The 21516-nt window shown below is 39.2% G+C and overlaps 2 protein-coding genes across 2 annotated transcripts in view; both read left to right on the top strand.

The window, feature by feature from the left end:
- The first annotated feature begins 708 nt into the window (after positions 1 to 708).
- LOC136836589 (agmatinase, mitochondrial-like) lies at positions 709 to 9058 on the top strand. The gene is made up of 8 exons (XM_067101047.1): positions 709 to 964; positions 2990 to 3216; positions 5073 to 5259; positions 6293 to 6413; positions 6648 to 6848; positions 7650 to 7794; positions 8122 to 8216; positions 8721 to 9058. The coding sequence occupies exons 2-8, from the start codon at positions 3156 to 3158 to the stop codon at positions 8820 to 8822; spliced, it is 912 nt and encodes a 303-aa protein (XP_066957148.1). The 5' UTR covers positions 709 to 964; positions 2990 to 3155; the 3' UTR covers positions 8823 to 9058.
- A 4894-nt stretch (positions 9059 to 13952) lies between these two features.
- LOC136836082 (guanidinobutyrase-like) overlaps positions 13953 to 21516 on the top strand; it is a 14222-nt gene continuing 6658 nt past the window's right edge. Inside the window, exon 1 of the mRNA XM_067100031.1 lies at positions 13953 to 14595. The gene's annotated coding sequence lies outside the window, so the exon portion shown is untranslated. The remainder of the gene's footprint in view (positions 14596 to 21516) is intronic.

Genomic DNA, 21516 nt, shown 5'->3' with positions numbered 1-21516 from the left:
CTACTTCTGAAAAGAGTAAGGAGAAGGACAGATTACCCCAGGTGCACTGCACTAATAACACACTGGTTTTCGTTCAGTTTTAATTGAAGACTCTGTCTTATGGTAGAATGGTAACTCGCGTGTTTGTTTGCCTTTTGGTAAAATGGTGACTCGTGTCTCTGTTTAGGCACTGGTAGTAAGACTTCACAAAACTTGACATTTCTTAGAGCTCTAAGTATTTAATTCATTATTGTAACAAGTCTATTAGATTGCAAGTGGTTTGATGTATAAAATCAGCAATATCCACTTACAGAACTCCAGTTTTTGCAGCATCCAGAATCAGTTATGCGTTTAGCAATGGTAAATATTTGGTATTTGTTTCGAAAACTGGCTACAAATTAGACCAATACTGTCTACCAGTGCAGGCGGGGTGGTGTTGATTTGATAGGGGTGGGGAGGGGGAAGGGGGCAGGAGGCGAGATCTCCAGACGAGTATCAAGTGAATTGCCTGTTTCTGACAAAAGCTCTTAATTTTCGAGATTTTCGAGTTCCTTACACGTGTTTATGATAAAAAATTAAGACTTATAGAAATGTCACGGCAAAGAGATATATACAAAACGATGACTCTCATGGTACTGAAGGAAAAACGAAAACAAAAAGAGAAAATCATAAAAAAGGTAAAACTGGTAATCTAGCATCTCACCCTACGAACGGGTTGGGTAATCAACTGGACATTTCGTCGTTCAACTTCCCAGGATAACCACCTTTACACTGTTGCCTTAGACCAGTGACCGCTCGGTCAACAAGTGATCTCTGTTCTCTGCAGCGATAAGTAGTGTGTGTGTGTGTGTGTGTGTGTGTTTTGTAGTGCACAAGGAAAATGTCACCAGCGGTATAACGTTGGATAAATCATATTCATTGTCACACTTGACCAAGCGATCATCGGCCTACAAGTCACTAACCTCTGCTCTGTTCAACGATTAGTGTGAGTAACAGATGAAGATAATATCATTTTCTTGTAACGTGGAATGCTTTGCTTACATTAAAAGCAGTACATATACATGCATACACGAATTCGCTATATTTTAGGGAATGATTTGCACGTAGACGGAATTCATAATTGATACGTGCGTCTGGTCACCAAGATGATAAACACTAGGCTTTGACCATGTTGGTCAGTCGCTCTTTGTAACTGTCTGAACCAAATGTTCGGGTTTAAATGTTGGCACTTGCAGGTTCACTTATCAAAATCATAATTCACTCTGGGTGTTAGTTAGTCTCAAGATATAGTGAATTCGTACTGAATAAAACTGTGGCTGATATAGCAGTGAGCAGTGGATTAATGCGGGCAAGATTCAGATCAAAACAGTGAAATTTGTGTCCCACATTTAAGAGGAATTTTAAATAGAACTGTAGAATGCTATAAATGAAATACTAAAAAGATATGTGAGAGTTATTGTTTCAGGGAGGAGATTAAAAATGCACAGTAGTTCGTGAGAGGTACTCAAGATTAGAGCTGAAATGAAGCGAAAATAAAAAAGAAGTGATAAGAAAGAATATCTATGAGCTATAAGTTGATGATGTTGACAAAACCATTTACTGAACTCATGAGTGGATTTTATAAAACCAATACTGTATTCATGAGTGGCACTGGTGTTAAAGTAGCCATCAGAGTTATTAATGAAAATATCCATGAGTAATTTCACTTACAAGTAAAAACATCTTTTCTGTACATTGTATAATGCTGTATGAAACTCCCGGCAGCGCTCAGTTGCTCTCTAGATCCGGTAAAGTGAAGGTGAGTCGGCGACTCCCAGAAAGCACGATCCATGGCTAACCTTAACCTTAAGTAAAGTAAAAAAAAAACTGCTGGGACTAGAGGGCCGCAATTTGGTATGTTTGATGATTGGAGGGTGGATGATCTACATACCAATTTGCAGCCCTCTAACCCCAATAGTTTTTAAGATCTGAGGGCGGACAGAAAAAGTGCGGACGTACAGACAAATAACCATCTCAATAGTTTTCTTTTATAGAAAACTGAAAATGGGTCATTGGCAAATAGCTGACGACCTAACACAGACGTAGCTTCATCCTTCTATCTTGCGCAACCCCTAGAGTTGTCTTAATCTCTAGGCTTTACATAACAACTTTCCATCTACTTTCCTCTTTTTTGTCTCCCTCTCAGCCTTCTCACTTTCTCTCCACGTGACTAGACCACCTAAAGTCCCCGTAATGCATCTTTCACATATTCACGATCAGCTGTTTTCACTGTGAGCCGTTATCCGGAAGATCGTGGTGAAAGATCTGGTAAACATTTTCTTCAGTGGATGATTCTTAATTTTATAAATACCCGTTACTGCTAAATAGACCTAGATATTAGGCAATAATTCAGTAGGATATTAGTCATCGAGTTCATAATGTTATGAGAAAAGATTCAAAGACTTGCCCCCCACCAAGAGGGATAGTGTCGTCAGTGCACCTCGTGCGGTGCACTGTAGGCGTTACTTAAGGTTCTTTGCAGCGTCCCTTCGGCCCCTAGCTGCAACCCCTTTCATTCCTATTAGTATATCTCCGTTTATATTCTCTTTCTTCCGTCTTACTTTCCTCAACCCTCTCCTAACAATTGATTGATAGTGCAACTGCTTTGAGGTTTTCCTCCTACTACACCTTTCAAACCTTTTTACTGTCAATTTTCGTTTCAGTGCTGAATGATCTCATAAGGTCCCAGCACTTGGCCTTTGGACTAAATTCTATATTCTATTCTATTCCATAGACAATTCCTAACTTTCAAATCTGAGGAACAATGTGGCCTGTTTTGCTCTCTGGTGTCTAAAATATTTTGCAATCATTTTACACCAAGCAAATAGGCACAGCCGAAAAACTAGCATGTACTTGGGTCTCAGATAACTAGATTAATTAATACGTTAATAAACCTTAAACTTCTAAGCTAACCAACACTGAATTATTGGTGGCAAATCTCTCCTCAAAAATCTCTGTTTCATCTCAACAGAAAATGATGCCTGGTGCCTTTTCGAGCTCGAGCTCTCCTCCGCTCCAGAGGAGGCAGCGTCGCTTGCTCTGCGCTGACCAATCAGCTCACCTCGAGGGCCGTCCACCAATCAGCTGCTCTGTTTTCGAAAGAGCGGAAACTCAACCAGCCCCTGACGGCAGTGGAGATGGCGAGGCCAGGAGGAATCGCGTCTTTCATGCGTCTCCCAATCCAAGAAGGAACTGAAGGTGAGAGGATTCTGGTGTGGAGGGGCTCGACAGACATGGGGTATATCCGTGCTAGGTCAGGGGCCGATTTATACCACCCCTATAACTCGACAAGGGATACAATTTCATATAAATTTTAACAATGTACTCCATAAAGGGGTAATGCTGTCTGCATACCTCACACAGTACACTGTAGTCATTACTTAAGGATTTTGCAGCGCCCTTTCATTCCTTTCTATTACACCTCCTTTCATATTCTCTTCCTTTCATCTTACTTTCCACCCTCTCCCGACAATCATTTCAACATTATTTCCAGCGTTAAATGACCCCATATGTCCTAGCGCTTGGCATCTGGCCCAAATTTTATATTATTCTATATTTCAGTTCCAATTCCATCACAATGCACAATCTATAAAAAATGTGACGGTGCTTATTTTATAGTTAGGAACCAAAGACATAAGTATCAGCATTGCTTTATGAAAATTTGTGATGAAATTCGTGAGAGATTGATTTTTGAAGCCCCTCCCCCGTGCTGACTTCTGTTCTAAGGCCATGAGCGGGTGATATTTAAGTTAGAGGAAGAATCCCATATCTCCTAATCAGTTACTGAAATGACGCTTTAATATCTTCATTATCAGCATCATCCTGGGTCATTTCTGGAGGATGTTTCATCAGCTGTCATTCAGTCCATCAGGCTGGCTTCATTTATTGGCCTATGTAGTCTAATGGTTCTCTGTGAAGAACTCTAGACCTGGGCCCTTTCAGATCAGATTTTCCATCCCCAGAATATCAGCTCTTCACTCATCACAAAATTTCAACTGTTTATGTGTTGCTTTGTGTTTGAGACCCTCTAATCCATCATGTTACACCCATTCATCTATTACATATCTATTCACTTGTGGCACTGTACTAAATAGATAAAGAAAGAAATTTGGAAGCTCCACACTAAAACTGTTAACAGAGCAAACAACTTACATAATTAGGGCAATAATATCACTCTTAGCGACATGTAAAGCATCGTTTTCCTTAATGACAGAACAGCAGCACTCTTGGTCTTACCAGATAACCTAGACAGTACTTATAAAGATAAAGTACCTTATCAAGGGCAATGCAATGATAGTTACATAAAAATTTTGTTGAGGTGACTGCAAGGTTAAAGAATTGCCCTTTCGTTCCTCGCAACGTCATGTAACTTTAAATACCAGACATTTATTCAGAACCCATGGCTGTTTTAATCACTTATGTTCTTATTTACAGTCTACTCACGCACTTTCCCTTCAAGTAGTGCTTTCTTTAAAGAGGATGGCTGCTTCCTCAGAGACATAAATTAGATGCCATTATCGCTGCATACTGAGGCCACTTCATAAAACTTTAAACTATTCCTGAGGATAAAAACTTTACCATACTGTGAATATAACAAGGCATAAATAGTAAATAACACAATCTCAGCCTAGAAACTTTGCAATTACCAATGAATGAACAAAAGGCACCATCGAGCACCATTGCTCGAAGTTGCCTCAGCAAGATCAAATTGTTTTCATTGGCCATCTTCCAAACCAACGACAATCACACCGAAGCTTTTACCATTACTTAAGGTTCTTTGCAGCCTGCCTTCGGCCCCTAGCTGCAACTCTTTTTGTTCCTGTTACTGTACCTCCTTTCATATTCTCTTTCTTCCATCTTACTTTCCACCTTCTAACAATTGATTCATAGTACAACTGCTTTGAGGTTTTCCTCCTGTTACACCGTTCAGACCTTTTACCATCTATTTCCTTTGGCCTAAATTCTATTCAGTTCATCATCATAGTGGCGTTCCTCACTTCAGTTATTACAGTAAAACACCCTAATCTAACCTTACCCAATATACTCATTCCTAGGTCTGGACGCTTGCTTTGTTGGCGTCCCACTGGACTCTGGGACCTCCAACAAGAGCGGTTCTCGCTTCGGACCTCGCCAGATGCGCTGCGAGTCTCCCATGAGGCCCTGCAACCAGGGTACTGGAGTGAATCCATTCCTCGATCTCAATGTGGCAGATGTGGGCGACGTCTGGCTGAACCTCTTCAAGTAAGTGGACTCCGTGGTGCTCTGTAGGCATTACTTAAGGGTCTTTGCAGCGTCCCTTCGGCCCCTAGCTGCAACCTGTTTCATTCCTTTTTCTGTACCTCCATTCATATTCTCTTTCTACCATCTGACATTCTACCCTCTCTAACAATTGTTTCATAATGTAACTGCGAGGTTTTCCTCCTGCTACACCTTTTAAACCTACTTACTGTCAATTTCCCTTTCAGCTGATTGACCTCATAGGTCCCAGTGCTTGGCTTTTGGCCTAAATTCTTTATCCTCTATTCTTAAGTAAGTGTCTATGGCTGGAAATTACATCTTGACCGTTGACACCAGCTGACATCAATCAATCAATCGAAAGTACAGAAGTGTGGAGGAAAAGAAGGTGAAAGAGCTAGTGAGGCATAATTCTTTGCAATTCACCCTCCTCCTTATCTAAGTATAAAATTCAGTCCTAGTCTTTAATGGTTGTTTACAACCATCATGGAAGTTTAGAGAAAATACTAAAGTCAAAATACCATGGGTGTATAGAGTTTCATTCATTTGCCATTCAAGATTGTCATGGATAATTTGAATGACAGTCATCATACAACAGGTTAGGACAGTGACCAATGTTAGATTTAGCCAGGGATCTTAAGCCATGAACATGGTACAGTTGCTAGATCTTTAAGTAGAATTTTCAGCATTCCTTGTTGTATGTTTTCCAAAGTTGATCAAGATCAGAAACTATGAGATCTTTCAAAAAATTACCAAAAATAAGACACCTTTCTCCATAAGGGTTAGACTGAGACATTTAAATTTACCCTTGCATCTAACAAAATTACAGTGAACTTAATATGCATTTACCCAAATTGGGTTAGGCTGACATACTTAAACATAACCATTGACTTAACAAAATTACTATGAATACGATAAGCCTTTGTTTATAGGATGTTGGACTACAATAGTCATATTTTCCCAATTTACCCATTAGCCTAATAAAATTGCCATAGATATTATGTGCCTTTGTCTAGTACGTTTTTTTTTCCTTTTCCAGTCTCCCAGTAGCATGCAAGAACATACGCGATCAGTACAGGGAGATCATTAAGAATGGCTGCATACCACTAACCATGGGAGGAGACCACACCATATCTTACCCAATCCTGCAGGCCATAGCGGTAATTACAATTAACTTAAGATGAAGACATAACCACTGATATGTTGATGTTTCAAAGTTTAGGTTGGAGTTCTTTCTTTTCCATAATTTAGGAAACCTGATTAGATCACCCAGATATTCCTACAGGCTTTAAAAATACTTTTTTAACCGCATTTGCGTTGAATGTAGACTCTACAGTTACTCTAACATGGTCATCATATAAACTGCTTCTTGCTCCTCTTCTTAATCCCAAAAGGAAAAATACGGTCCAGTTGGTCTCATCCACGTGGACGCTCATCCAGACCTTCAGGATGAGGTCCTGGGTAGTCCCATCGGCCACGGTACCCCATTTAAAAGGGCATACGACGAAGGACTCCTTGACTGCCCTCGTGTCATCCAGATTGGCCTGAGAGGAACTGGGTACAGTCCAGACGACTGTGACATCGGGAGAAGTTTGGTGAGGAGATTTGTCTTGCTTTAATAGCGTCACAGTTGAGGATTAGAAAAGGCTAGTTCTTCTTTTCTATGGACAAAGTCACTGGACTAGACAGCAATTTTTTTTTTTTTTAGCCAGGCTCATAATAGTAAAGTTTAAGGAAGAATGGTGGGGCTCAACCAAAAGATGGAAGGTTCACTTAGGAAACAGAACTGAAAGAGACTGTCAAATATTGCCTGTAGAGGAAAAGTACAGATACGCAAGGCTACAAGTTAATCTACATCTAAACTGGAAGAGGTCACCAATAATGAAATTGTGTGTATAGTGGGGTAAATAAGTGGTTCCTCAGAACTTATTGCTCATGTATGTGAGTATAGTATCCAGTCCAGCACGCTTCTTCTCCTTGCACTAAACTTTCTCAACGCCAGACAAAATCCCCAGTTATCCTTCAGAGACTGTTCCTTGGCATTTTCTTCCCACTCATTTATTTTGCAATGATACAGGTCATAAATTATAGTCTAAGGAACATAACTACTTATCTTCCTTGACATCATTTTCTGTCAGGCATCTTATAAAACATCCAGACCTTGATTTCTTCATTGATTTCAGGGTACTAAGCATGCTGGCATAAGCTCACACTACAATAACTTACCAATATTTATGATTATCAATTCCCCCTTGGTGTTGTTGGTGTCAGGTTGTGAGAGGGCCCTAGGAGTAGAAGCATTTTATACAAAGTTTCACTTGCTTGCATGCTATGGGTAGTTATGCTCGGCGGATCCACTGTAGTAGTACTGGTAGTTATTAATCTGATTACCTTAGGGCTTCCGGGTCGTGGATGCATACCAATGCTGGCACAAGAGTCTGACCCCTCTCATGGAGGAAGTCAGACAGCAGATGGGCGATGGACCAGTTTACCTTTCCTTCGACATAGATTCTCTCGACCCTGGCTTCTGTCCCGGCACAGGTAAGGCAAAATGTGACATTTCTTAGGTTACTGAAAATATACTTACATCAGGCAATGACTGAATGAACTACATCGAAATATAACTGCTCGTGATGAGTGACGATTGTGTCGTCTCAGAAGGATCGAATGGTTTTTATCGTCTCTCTCCTTAACTGTCGACCAACACTATGAGGCTTTGTATCTATATCTACTCTTTTATGTGGGTTCTTCATATTATATTTGTGAATATGCTACATTAAGCGTCTACCTACTTGTTTTTGGACGTGAGTACACTCCATTTTCTCTCTGAATAATGAAATGACGTAGTTAATGAGAGCTTCTTTTCAGGTACACCCGAGATGGGAGGGCTGACGCCAATCCAGGCTCTCGAGATTGTCAGAGGCTGCAGAGGTATCAATTTGGTCGGCTGTGATTTAGTGGAGGTAAGTTATGGCCCAGGAGAAATAGCATCACTGACATGATCTCTTGGTAAAAAAAGGATTAGAAGTTATCATATTTGGTCATAGCCGACTAGTGGACGATAGGGCGTTTTAGGTGGGTCACAGAGGCTTCCAACCTTTGCTCTCTCTCCCTCTCCTCACTTCAGAGTGGGTAATTTTTGTGACGTTCTCAAGTTTCACCGCCCGAAAATAAGTCAAGCAAATCAATAGTTTGTTTATTTCAGAGGTGTCATTTGTTTGATAGCATTTCAGCGTCACTAGTAGACCATGGCAGGTTAGATTTGGAGGCCTGGTGGGCCTTATGCCAAAGACAGGGCGAGAACCATTGATCTGAGTTAACCACGTCGCTTTTAAGTCTTAACCTCACTCCTTTTCCTTTCTCTTGAAATATCCAAAAGACTTTGCGTAGTGATTCCGTTCTGTTAGAATATGACTTGAGGGATAATACAACACTGATTTTGTTGCCCTTTTTTTTTCTTGCTGAAGGTCTCACCTCCTTACGACTTCGAAGGCATCACGGCGGCAACAGGAGCGCATCTCCTCTTCGAGATGCTGTGTGTTCTGCCAGGAACCAAGAGTCAACGATGAAAGCGTTTGTTCTGTCTTCCAGAATCCTTGAACGCAGCCTAGATTTTAACCCAAGGGTTGGGGAAGGAGAATGGAAACCTCTAACGATTAATCTTTCATTTTTATAGTCATTTCGTTCTCACGTTTGACGGGGCACTGGAATTAGTGTGTAACTGCTAATGTTTAAGGAATACCCATTGTTGCGTTTTCTTTAGCGAAGTCGAGACTGTAATGAAATAAAAACTCTTCTTTATCAGTACCTATATTTTATTGTAGCCAAAATTTGTAGAGGCGGGGGTTGAGGGAGAACGAATCTCACCCCACCTCACCCCCGCCCCTGTCAAAACAAAATCCTGACCTGTTATCAAGCAATGACTATTTTTCAAGTGGTCCCCCTTCATCGCAAGTCTCTGATTACACTTATCTGTTAAGCATCAATCTTTGCCCTGTTTTCAAGACGTGAGAGTGTACGTTGATAATAGTCACTTGTTTTTTTATTATTCCTTGTCTTTCTGTATTGCATTTTCTTTCCTCTTACTCCTTCCTAATGAACGCCATAATATTCTTTGGAAGCTTGAATTTCAAGTCAGTGGCCCCTTTGGTAGGCTCATTCCATATGAATAGGTTTCCTCTACTGAATAATAATAATAATTTCTTTGGAAGCTTGAATTTCAAGTCAGTGGCCCCTTTGGTGGGCTTGTTCCATATGAATAGGTTTCCTCTACTGAATAATAATAATAATAATAATAATAATAATTTTCCTCACAACTCAATGAGTGACACTGAGAAAGAGCAGACGAACCTGAGCAGCAATTGAACTCAATTTTAGAACAGATCGGATTGATGGATAGACCTCTCTTGAGTGCTCAAATCTCCCCTAAGGCCAACCTGCAGCATTTATTCTTGAATGAGAAGTAAGGAAGTATCAAGATGAAGCTGAAGAAGTTGGACAGCGAAGTGGTAGGGGAGAATGGATCAAGGTGAAGTCCAAAAAGTTGATAGGCTAGGTGGGAAGAGACAAAAAGGGTCCTCTCTCTCTCTCTCTCTCTCTCTCTCTCTCTCTCTCTCTCTCTCTCTCTCTCTCTCTCTTATATATATATATATATATATATATATATATATATATATATATATATATATATATATATATATATATATATATATTACTCAATCCTGCTACGGGTCAGGAAAAGAAATGGGAAGGGGCTATCGAAAAATTATTCTCAGAAATAAAACTAAAAATTGTTCCAAATGATTAGGGGTCATTTTCTGAATAATAATAATAATTCAAGTTCATTGCCTTTGTGGGCTTGCTCTTGCTCCATATGGGTAGGGTTCATCTTCTGAATAATAATAATAATAATAATTCAAGTCAATGGCCTTTGTGGGCTTGTTCCATATGAATAGGGTTCATCTTCTGAATAATAGAAATAATAATAATAATGACGGAAAACATTTTTTACACTTTCTGGATTGCAAAAACTCTGTAAGATTCTACTGTCAGATAATTCCGGAGGAAGACCCAGATTATTTCACTGTTCTTGGAAGTTATCGGCGACCACAAAAAAAACTCCATCCGAATTATCGCAATCGGCGTCGAAGTTGAACCTCTCCATGACAGTGGCGGCCTCTGGAATCACCGAACTTGTAGAAAGAGATCCCGGGAGAGACTTCTTGAATTCAGCTCTGCCCTGAAGCAGTAAAAAACGTCCTTTCAAGACAGTTTTCTTCATTTTCTCAAGACATGATCAGCGAGGCGTCTCTTAGTTGGGCAAACTCGCGTCCTGGACGTGTTTGGAAGGTCGGCAGTTGAACGGACAGACATCACACGCGAATCAAACCTGTCGGGACGTTCTGCTTTTACAATTGTAACCAATCCTTGCAGTATTACCATGAGGTGTGGCTAGCAACCCCATTCCCATAAAAACTTCGTCATAATATATTCAAATGATCTTGGCCACCAATTTTTTCAACTAAATTACACATTCCATCCTCCTTTCAGATAGTTTTGTAACACCCACCTGGAAACCTCTTCTCACAGATTCGGTGATCATTCCATTCTCTCCACTCTCGAGCTGTGGAATTCTCTCCTTGCTTCGGCATTCCCAACTTTTATAACCTTCCTCTCTTTAAGGGGCAGTTTTTCTATCCTTTCATATAATATAAAAAAGTGTGACATTACTGTTACAATATATATATATATATATATATATATATATATATATATATATATATATATATATATATATATATATATATATATATATATATATATATATATATATAAGAGAGAGTCAACCGACCTTAGGGACTTTAGGTACCGTCCTGAAGCCCCAGGCTAAACGACGACACGAAAATTCTATCTTTATTACACACAAAACAAATATATAAATGTAAATGCCGTTTTAATGAAGAGATACGTATTTCAGAACTTCAACCCGTTATTACAAGCCAGGAGATACGATGAGAGAGAGAGAGAGAGAGAGAGAGAGAGAGAGGCAGCAACAGGTTAAAACTGCCTGAGAGAGAGAGAGAGACATAGGCGGCAACAGATTTAAAACGTACCTGAGAGAGAGAGAGAGAGAGAGAGAGAGCAACAACATATGCAACGGATTCATCAGCACCTCAGAGAGATAGGAACCAAAATGGGCGGCCATAGACTAAAAGCAACACCTGGCAATGCAGGATGCGAGTCTCTACAAAAACCCGCCGGGAGAGAGAGACCTTGAGTTTCAGCATAGGCTCCACAGATTAAAACATCCTTTTCTCTCTCTCTCTCTCTCTCTCTCTCTCTCTTTACGTGATTGTTAGGGACCGTTCAAAAAACTAGTAACCTGAGGGGAGGGGAGGCGAGAGGTTAACAAAATGTGCTAAACAGTTTGACAGTTGAGGAGAGAGCAGCCATAAGTTACTTAATATTTTCAGATTTTTTTCTTTGTTTCTTTTCAAAGATAGTTAAAATGAAGGGAAAAAGCAGATGGCACTAGCGGATGCCAGGGAAAAAACCCGCACCTGGGCACCTTGACCACCCCATGAAAAATAACTGACAAAATAATAATATTAAAGATTTAGATAATGATACCATAAATGAGAAAAATAAAAATGGGAAAAATTAAAACCTAATACAAAATAATAAAATTTTTAGAAAAAAAGGAGAGGTATATATATATATATATATATATATATATAGTGGGGGGGGGTGCATAATCCATAAGTTTTAATTCAATATTTTCAAAAGTTTTTTTTTGTTTCTTTTAAAAGATGTTAATGTAGAAGGATAATAAGTCCACCGTCCCGTGGACCAGGTCGAGGGCACCTGACGGACGAGGAATCAGGAAAAATAATGACAAACTAATAATTATCAAAAAAATTAGATAATGATAACATAAATGAGAAAAATAAAAATGGAAAAAAAATATAAAATCTAATACAGAAATAATAAAATTTTTAGAAAAAAAAAAAATAATAATATATATATATATATATATATATATATATATATATATATATATATATATATATATATATATATATATATATAAATTGGTGGCCCCCATGAAATTTTTCTGGATCCTCTAGTGGAGTAGATGGTAAAAATTCTGCAATAGACTTGTTATATTTTAGTAATGCTGAGAATATGGCATTTAATATTTTTTCTGCATAATTATATACTTAAAACATATCACAGGCTCAACCCTTGTTTGTACTTCAACATTTTCTACTATAATAATATTACATGACGTAGAACAATATCACAAACTCATCCCTTTTCTGAACTCCGACATTTTCTACTTTATGCATAAATATGACTTTAAGAACAATTTCGTTTCAAATTTCTCTGTGATTCTTTAACATCATAACATAAAAGTATTAAGAAAAGCCTAAAGGTAATAATTTCCAGGTACTAGGTTAGACTTTAATATATTATTGCATTAAAAAAAAGGAAACACTAATTCGGGTTGGGGGCGGTTTACTAGCTAATGTTACATCATTTTATAGAGGGCGGGGGGGGGGGGTGGCCCGACTGTTCTGTACATGCGCTGTGAGGCGTGACAAGGAAAGAGGGGGACGGTCAAAAATTACAAAATAAAAGGTGTTACGTAGTTTTTGAACGGCCCCTTACGATTGAACCGAATCTTGGGCTCCATTGTCGTCACAATGCCTAATTCATTGATGGAGCTATGCCGATGCATGAGTGCTTTATAAAGGCGCCACACGCAGGAGTGCTGATAGCGGCGGACTCGCGGAGACACCTTGGTGATAGGCTAATCTCCACAGGCAGCGTTGCCATCCGGGGAGCAGAACTTTGGTTGGCACCCAGCGTTGCCAGTGCGGCTTAATATGCGCCAGACGGTCGCTAGGCTGTGAGCCAAGTTATATCTTCGTAAATTTAAGGATTGATCAGTAATAAGGACGTATCTATCTTCTATAATAATATGATATATATAATAATGATAATAATAATCTTTAAGATCCACAATAATATATCTGATGGTAACAGTTGTAAAACTATAAAACCATATACAAATATACTCACTTAACTCCCTTATGGGACTATTCCACAAATAAAGATAAGTTTGATATTCTTTATACCATCAGTAGCATCAACTTACTCAATTTTAAACATCCTGACTTTTCCAAAACCTTTTAAAGGAGCTCTCCTTTATAGATAATAAAGTCATTAATGCATTACCTAAAAGTCGTCAACTGGCGCTGGTCTTTTAAAGAGGAATAAACCATATACAAATAAAGGGACTATTCCACAAATAAAGATAAGTTTGATATTCTTAATACCATCAGTAGCATCAACTTACTCAATTTTAAACATCCTGACTTTTCCATAAACCTTTTAAAGGGAGCTCTTCTTAACGACATTATAAATAATAAAGTCATTAATGCATTACCTAAAAGTCGTCAACTGGCGTTGGTCTCTTTAAAGAGGAATAAGGATATCATGATAATGATATCAGATAAAGGTGGAGCCACGGTAGTTATGAATAAGAGTGCTTACTCAGAGAGAGCATACTCGCTTTTAAATGACACTCAATACAACAAGAATTTAATAGAAAACTCAGGAAAATCGCCAATTCCCTTGTGGACCCTTTACGTAGAGTTTTAGTTTTAACCAAGATTTCTTCAAAATCCCCTATTAGTGTATACCCTATTTTTATATTGTACCTAGTTCCTCGTTGGACGAGTCGGTAGAGTTCTCAGCTAGCACTTTGCTAGGCCCGAGTTCGAGATTTAGAGATTTTAATTTTAGGACAGGCTCTGTTTTTCCCAGGCACCGGGTAGCGCGCGGGAGTTTGTACCCAATGCACCTTCGACTCCTCCTGATGAGATATTGCTTGCAACGTCACGTCAGCCCGTAAGGAGGTCCAGCAGGGCAGCAGCCAGAAATAACAACAGAGGACAGGAAATGACCTAGTTTGGCCAGTTGACATACTTTCTTCATTGTCCGTTGGAGTTCTGACTGGTGGGGGCAGCCATTCTTGGCGTCTTTAGTTTACCTCGGTGCATTTTATGTTAGGTCTACTTATTTGAACTGAAGACGAATCCACATATTTACCACTTATTCGTTCTGACACAGAACATGTCTTACAGATAACACAGTTATCGCTATTTTTCTCGCTCGTTTCGACGTGATCCGCCAAACTTAGCGCCAAAAAAGTGGCTACATTTGCCCACAAGATTACTTTATAGATTTGGCAACAGGGGACTTCTGCCAACTTGTTTCATTGCGTCTCTAGGCGTCACCGAAGCCGGTACAAACTTCCTCGTTTGTACTTTTCCAGTAAGTAATTTTTAAAACTTAATTTGAATATGATATATTCTTATGTGCAGCCTATCCAAAAATTTTAGGAATTATATATACTGTGGGACTGTATACGCGTGCTTCCTTAGGTCATATCCTTATATATGATGCATTTAAGCAGTAGATTTGATACAAATGGATATGTATCATCCTACAATCCACAGTATAAGCTCATTATAATCCCCAGACTAAATTCCCGCCGTGATAACATTCGGAACAACGCATCGCGAAAATTAAATTCTGTCAATTGTCTTGTTCCTACACACCCATGATGTCCTTTTACCGTTAAGATCAGTCTCACTCTCCCGGTAACAGGGAGGTTTATGCGAATGCAGGATTCGCACAGATTTGCTCACATTGCAAACTTCATTTTTATTTTCGAGTTAAATCTCGCAGGGATCGTTCGAATGATTTACTCATAAATGACAGGTAAAAATCGAAGAAAAGTCATGGTTAACAATAGGGCGGCTAAGCAGAAAGAAACCGTTGGGAACAGATGAAGATTTAAAAGCGTAAAGCAACGCCGATGTTATGGGTTAAAGAAGGGAAGTTACAGAGAACCATTAACTCCGTATTCACTCTACACTGTCTACAGCGTTCCGCGGAACGTAAGCTGAAGGCGGTCTTTGGTCAGCGGCCTTTGGTGATAATTAAGACCACACTACTCGTAAAAGAGATAACGAATTTCAACCTTGATGCTGATTAACATTTTTATTAGCCAAAGGTGCTGTTATCTAACTGGTTGTCTGAAAACTCGTTCTCTCTCTCTCTCTCTCTCTCTCTCTCTCTCTCTCTCTCTCTCTCTCTCTCTCTCGTTAAATATAATCGTGCTTTAAAACAGAATTCAAAAAACAAGCAAGATTTAGATTAAGCCATTAAGAAGAGACTGGCCTCTCTCTCTCTCTCTCTCTCTCTCTCTCTCTCTCTCTCTCTCTCTCTCTCTCGTTAAATATAATTGTTTTAAAACAGTTCAGAAAACAAGTAAGATTTAGATTAAACCATCAAGAAGAGACGAACCCCCCCCCCTCTCTCTCTCTCTCTCTTTAAATATAATCGTGCTTTAAAACAGAGTTCAGAAAACATGCAAGATTTAGATTAAGCCATTAAGAAGAGACTAGCCTCTCTCTCTCTTTCTCTCTCTCTCTCTCTCTCTCTCTCTCTCTCTCTCTCTCTCTCTCTCTTTAAATATAATCGTGCTTTAAAACAGTTCAGAAAACAAGCAAGATTTAGATTAAGCCATTAAGAAGAGACCAGCCTCTCTCTCTCTTAAATATAATCTCTCTCTTTAGATTAAGCTCAAGAAGAGACTCTCTCTCTCTCTCTCTCTCTCTCTCTCTCTCTTCATTACGCGAATGCACGCTTGTATTGTGCTACATCGCGTAGTCCTACGACGTAGCAAAACCTGTTTCATGAAGTCATAACTGAACGCTATTCTTCTTCTTGGGAGTGAGTTTAAGAACCATCGACGAACATGTAAGCCTATTGTAGATAATTTTGGTCAGATTTTTTGGTCTTTTTGTGTAAAGCAAATACCAATACGACGGTAAACCAAAGGCTGCGGCCCCACCAAATCCGTCATGTGAGTCCCACACGGGTAAAGCGTCATGTGCGTCTAGATACGTCTCGATCAGCTGCTATATAATTCAAATATGAGTGGCCCCACACACCCATGAGCGTGGGCGACGTCATGTGCGTTAAGAGCAGCTTTCGTGCGGATAGGAAGTGTCTGCGAAGTGCTCTGTGAAAAGTGCCTGACTTGCGCGATGTTCAAAGTGAATACGAAGAAGAGGAAGGAAAAAGAGAACATAAATACTGTATAAATTAAGTCGAGCAAAGGGAAGATCAAACTATCATACGAACATTATCTCATAATTATCAAAGCAGCTCATAAAGATGGAACAATAAGTAAAATACTGGAGAAGGATGAGTCAACCCAAATCGAGAGAGAGTCAGCAACCTGCGGACATTGCTCTTGGGAAGTTGATGAGGAAGGAACTTGCTGTGAAATATGCGACTTATGGTTCCATTATGAATGTTCAGGTATCGAGGTCAGATACGCACCCAAACTTCGTAGTGATAACACATTGTCATCTGTAATAATTGCATGAGGCCTGAACAAAGAACACACAAAAAACTCATTGAAGATGAACTTGAAGAAATAAAAGAAAACAGAGTTGATTCAGGATTCGGCTCAGGAAACTAGTGACGTAATGATCAAATAGGTGAAATCCAAAACAAAATTGATAATGTTGATAAAGATGTAAAGACCATGACAAAATGGAGAAAACTTATGCTGAATCACTAAAGACAAAAAAGTGCTCCTGATCAAATCTACAAACGAAGAGAGCACAGCAGATAATGAAAAGAGACAAATTATGAGTAAAATAACGGCCCCAGTTGAACAGGTTAGAACAACAGGAGTTGGACACTTGTTTGTAAGATTTCCAGACAGGAAAAACTTAGAAAAGGCAAAAGTGGAGATTCAGAAAATCAACAATATATCGGTAAATGAGAATGGTAAACTTAAAGTTAAACCAAAAATAAAAGTATTCTATGTCCCGAAGGATGAAGATGACATTGTCGATAACATTGCAAAGAAAAATCCATGGATAGGTAGCCTCATTTCTGAAAATGACGACCTAAAAATTGTAAAGGAAATGATAGCCAAAGATGACAAATTAAACACTATATCATCAAATGCACACCACAAAATACGAAAGGCTATCTATGACAGAGGTGACAAATTGTGTACACTGTATAGCCGTTGCAAAGTATACGACTTACATGCCCTGTCACTGCTAAAAATGTCAGGAATTTGGTCACAGCGCAACAAATTGCAGAAATGACCAAGCTTGCCCTAGATGTGGTGAAAATCACAAATCAAATGAATGTGCTAGCAACATCTTCAAGTGTAAAAAATGTGTAAAGAAAGGTCATAGTGATACTAAACATAAAACATACGATGACAGCTAGTGCACAGTATATAAAGAATATGTGTCAGAGTTGGAAAATAATATGGATCATGGCTTTGACTGATAATCTTCCATGCAATTTAATACAAAAAGAAAGCAAATTTAAAAAAGAACTAAAGACTCTCCTATCCTGCAGGAGCTACGATACTGACGAGAGAACACTGAAAGACAATTCTAGAATATATAAGAAGCACCTTATTTTGAAAACGTACCAGGGCCCGCCAGGGAGGGAATTATCCCTGTGGAGGGCTGTACGTAAAACCAAACAAAGCAAAGCAAAGTTAACGGACCGCACGCACGAGGAACAAAACATTTTGTTTTTAGCCGCAGGGGACATACGTCGTCGAACAGTGGTCCACATGAAGGAATTAATTAGCCTTGTGTATCCATTGTGATGATTTGTGGGATTTATGATACAGTCAACCGTTCACCTTGGTGACTGACGCGAGTCAGGAAGGTATAGGTGCGTGTTTGATGCAGAAATTTGAGGGAAAATCACATCCAATTGCTTTTTATAGCAGAAAGTTCAAAACGCGTGGTAGTAACGAAAGGCTGATGTCAGTTGTGGACAAGGAGGCTTTCGCAGTCGTCTCTAGCCTTGTTCATTTCAAGATGTTGTTGATGGGAAATAAAGTTGAGATTTTTACAGATCATCAACCGTTGCTAGAGCCTTTTAATAAGCCAAATTTATCGCCCAAGAGAGTACATTGGTTTTCGACATTGAGAGATTTTGATGCAAGCCTCAAATACATTGAAGGTAAGCATAATGTGGTTGCAGATGCATTGAGCAGATATTTTCCGGTTGAGGATGATGGAGTACATACCGAGTCCTGTGCAGAAAACGAGAGTGGACATTTGGTGTCTCATGTCTCGGATACTAGTAGTTCTGAGACATCTCATGCGGGGGACAAAGACGTTCCTATAGTGTATACTTCGGAGAGAAATAGTGTGTCGGCAGTCTCAGAAGAGATTGTTATTCGTGATGTTGAGGGAAACGCTGTGTGTTATATTACTGGTGAAAATGCCACTTGGGACATACCCTTGCTCGAAGAGAAGCAAGACGAAGATAAATTATTATCAGATGCTAAGGCATTTCTCAGCGGAGTCTTACCGAAGAAAGGTTATAAGTTGCCTTTTTCAGGACTAGAATTGGAGAATAATTTATTAGTTAGGAAAGTTAAGTATAACCTGCGAAGTAGTCTAAGTATGGGCGAAACTACACAGATCATTGTGCCAGAGAGTCTAGTACCACAAGTTCTAGATATTGTACATTGTAAATTTGGTTCTCCTCATTTAGGTGTTGACAAGACGTATGGAAACGTTAGGTCAAAGTTCTTTTGGAAAAATATGTTTTCCGCAGTGGAGGCCTTTGTGAAGAATTGCTCTATTTGCAATGCGAATAAGCCGGCGACGACAGTGTCGTGTCGTTTGGGTTCGTATCCCATACCAAATAGGCCGTTTCAGAGAGTGCATATGGATATTCTGGGTAATTTCTCAGCATCTGCTTATGGGTATAGACATTTATTAGTGGTTGTTGATGAGTTGACTCGCTTTGTCGAGATTTTCCCGCTGAAATTCAAGTCAGCTGATGAAGTAGCTACAGCGTTCTTTAAGGGGATAATTTGTAGATATGGTGTCCCTGAATGTCTGCTCACAGACAATGGTAGGGAATTTATTAATAAGACTTTGGAGGGTCTTGCTAATTTACTGGGAATAAAGATGGTATCTATAATTCCGTATAGGCCAGAAGTGAACGGGTTATGTGAGAGGGCAAATCGGAAAATAATTGAGGCCTTGCGCATGACAGTGGGTGGTTCCGATACACATTGGGACAGGTCTTTGGATGAAGTTCGATATAGTATCAACACTATGGTGAATGACACAATTAAGATATCTCCAGCAGAAGCTTTGTATGGATACAAGTTGAAAGGACCTTTTGATTTGTTACCAGAACAAATTAAGGGCGATGTCACGGTTACTTCGTTGATAAATACAGCGAGAGAAAGATTTGCTCGTATTAGTAAAGAACTTGAACTTAGTTCTCGCGCAATGGTAGAGAAGAGTAACACTAAATCGCGGGGTGTAGTTATTTCTATGGGTGATAGAGTGTTTGTTAAAGTGAATGTTCTGAATTATCCGAATTATAAATTAAGTCCAAAGTTCCATGGACCTTTTGAGATTGTAGAGATTAAAAAAGGGAATAGATTTGTAATAAAAAATGTAAATACTGGTGTGACGAAGTTGGCCCATATTTCGAAGTTGAAGAAAGTTGGGATGTAATGGAACATTTGTATATAGTTAGAGGGGGTAAATGGGTTGATATTCGTATGCATAAGATATTTATTGTTTTTTTTTTTGTCTCTTGTTCATTCTAGATGCTAAAGTTCTTAGTGATAATTCTGTTGAATACAGTAACCTGGGGGTCACAAGAAGTTCGTTTAGGACCAGGTGTAGTGGTTGAAGAAGATCATGAAGTCTGGTTAGCTTCGGACCAGGTGACCATAAGTGTGGAATTTGACAATATAGGATCAGCCAGAGAGGAATTGAATGATTCCAAGGATAGGTTGCACCGAATGAGAAAGACGCTAGGTGAAGTAGAGAATAAGAGGATTTTGCCAGTCTCTTTAACTAGATTAATGAAGGAAGTAAGAATAACGCTAGATAGAGCTGATAAGGGGATAGATAAAACGTTAGAATGGATTCCTGACGTTACTCCAGGAAATTCACCTTCTGTAGAGAAAAGGGGACGTAAAAGAGCAGCACCATTGGTTCTTCTAGGTGTTGGTGTGATTGCTGCGATTGGAGCTATGTCCATTGGAAGTTTAGTCAAAGTAGCAGAAGTTCAAAGAGACCTAATAGCTCAGGGGAAACAGTTAAATCAGTTGCAAGAGAGTAATGAGAAATTGAGAAGTGGTTTTGAAACAATTAGACATTCTTTGAATGAGTTGTCAGTTACAGTAGAAGGTTTGAAAGAAGATCTTGATGTGACAATAGCGCTTCTTACGATCCAAAATACTCTTCTTAATATTGAGAAAGAAACTGATTCTTTAAGGATAGAAGTGCAAATGCAAATAAAAGCAATTATTGCTGCAGCAGATGGTCGTGTGTATGGTGATGTATTGCCTTTAGGATCACTAGAAAATGTTTTAAGGAATTCCGCTTATCTACATGGGGCGAAAGTATTATTCACAGGAGGAGATTTGTATTTATATTATAATGTTTTGAGGGTGAGATTGTCTGATCAGGGATTAATAATATATGTTCCTGTCAGTACCATGAAACCTTTTCTTAGTTTTGTTATTAGACCTTTTCCGAGTGCTTTTGGAGACTCAGTAGTGACATGGGATGGATTAGAGACCATGTTCATTTTAGGGGATCAGTATCAAGGTTCGGGAATTGATTATAAGACAGGATGTACCTTAGTTAGGGAGAGGTATGTGTGTGACAGTAGTGTTTTCCAGTTGCGAGTTGTATCTGTGGGTGGTTGTGAATTGTCATTAGTTCATAGACAGACGCCGACAGAACGTGACTTTGTACAGTTTCCACTTGAATACCACATAATCTCCACCAGAACTCTTACTGCCGTATACTGCAAAGAATGTCCTGTTACGACGATGTGCCAGGGTAACAAGTCGACGTCATTCATTCTCCAGGGATCTAAGCTGTTTGATGCTTCATGCCGTGTGGTATCAACATACTTCCTCGTAATTAGCCGTGCTGTGTTCAACAGTTCCGAGAAGATATTCATGCGTCATATGCGTAACGATCATGATGTGGTTCCAGTGCCTACAACAGGGGTACCAATGACTATTCCACCGTTAGAAGATGATGATCTAATAATGTTCGAGTACCAGAAATGCATTATGCCTTCAATATTGATAATCTTAGTGGCTATTCTACTGATAATTCTTATTATGGGGGTAGTAAA

Source organism: Macrobrachium rosenbergii, chromosome 56 (assembly GCF_040412425.1).
Source record: "Macrobrachium rosenbergii isolate ZJJX-2024 chromosome 56, ASM4041242v1, whole genome shotgun sequence".
Taxonomy (NCBI): Eukaryota; Metazoa; Arthropoda; class Malacostraca; order Decapoda; family Palaemonidae; genus Macrobrachium; species Macrobrachium rosenbergii.
Note: the sequence above shows the minus strand (reverse complement) of the source record. Positions and strands in the feature narration are given on the sequence as shown.

What these genes read in the sequence shown, in the direction of transcription:
- LOC136836589 (XM_067101047.1), top strand. Translation starts at nt 3,156, where the DNA reads ATGGCGAGGCCAGGAGGAATCGCGTCTTTCATGCGTCTCCCAATCCAA. An exon ending in CAATCCTGCAGGCCATAGCG is followed by an intron (nt 6,414 to 6,647) that starts GTAATTACAATT and finishes TAATCCCAAAAG; the next exon opens with GAAAAATACGGTCCAGTTGG. An exon ending in TCGGCTGTGATTTAGTGGAG is followed by an intron (nt 8,217 to 8,720) that starts GTAAGTTATGGC and finishes TTCTTGCTGAAG; the next exon opens with GTCTCACCTCCTTACGACTT.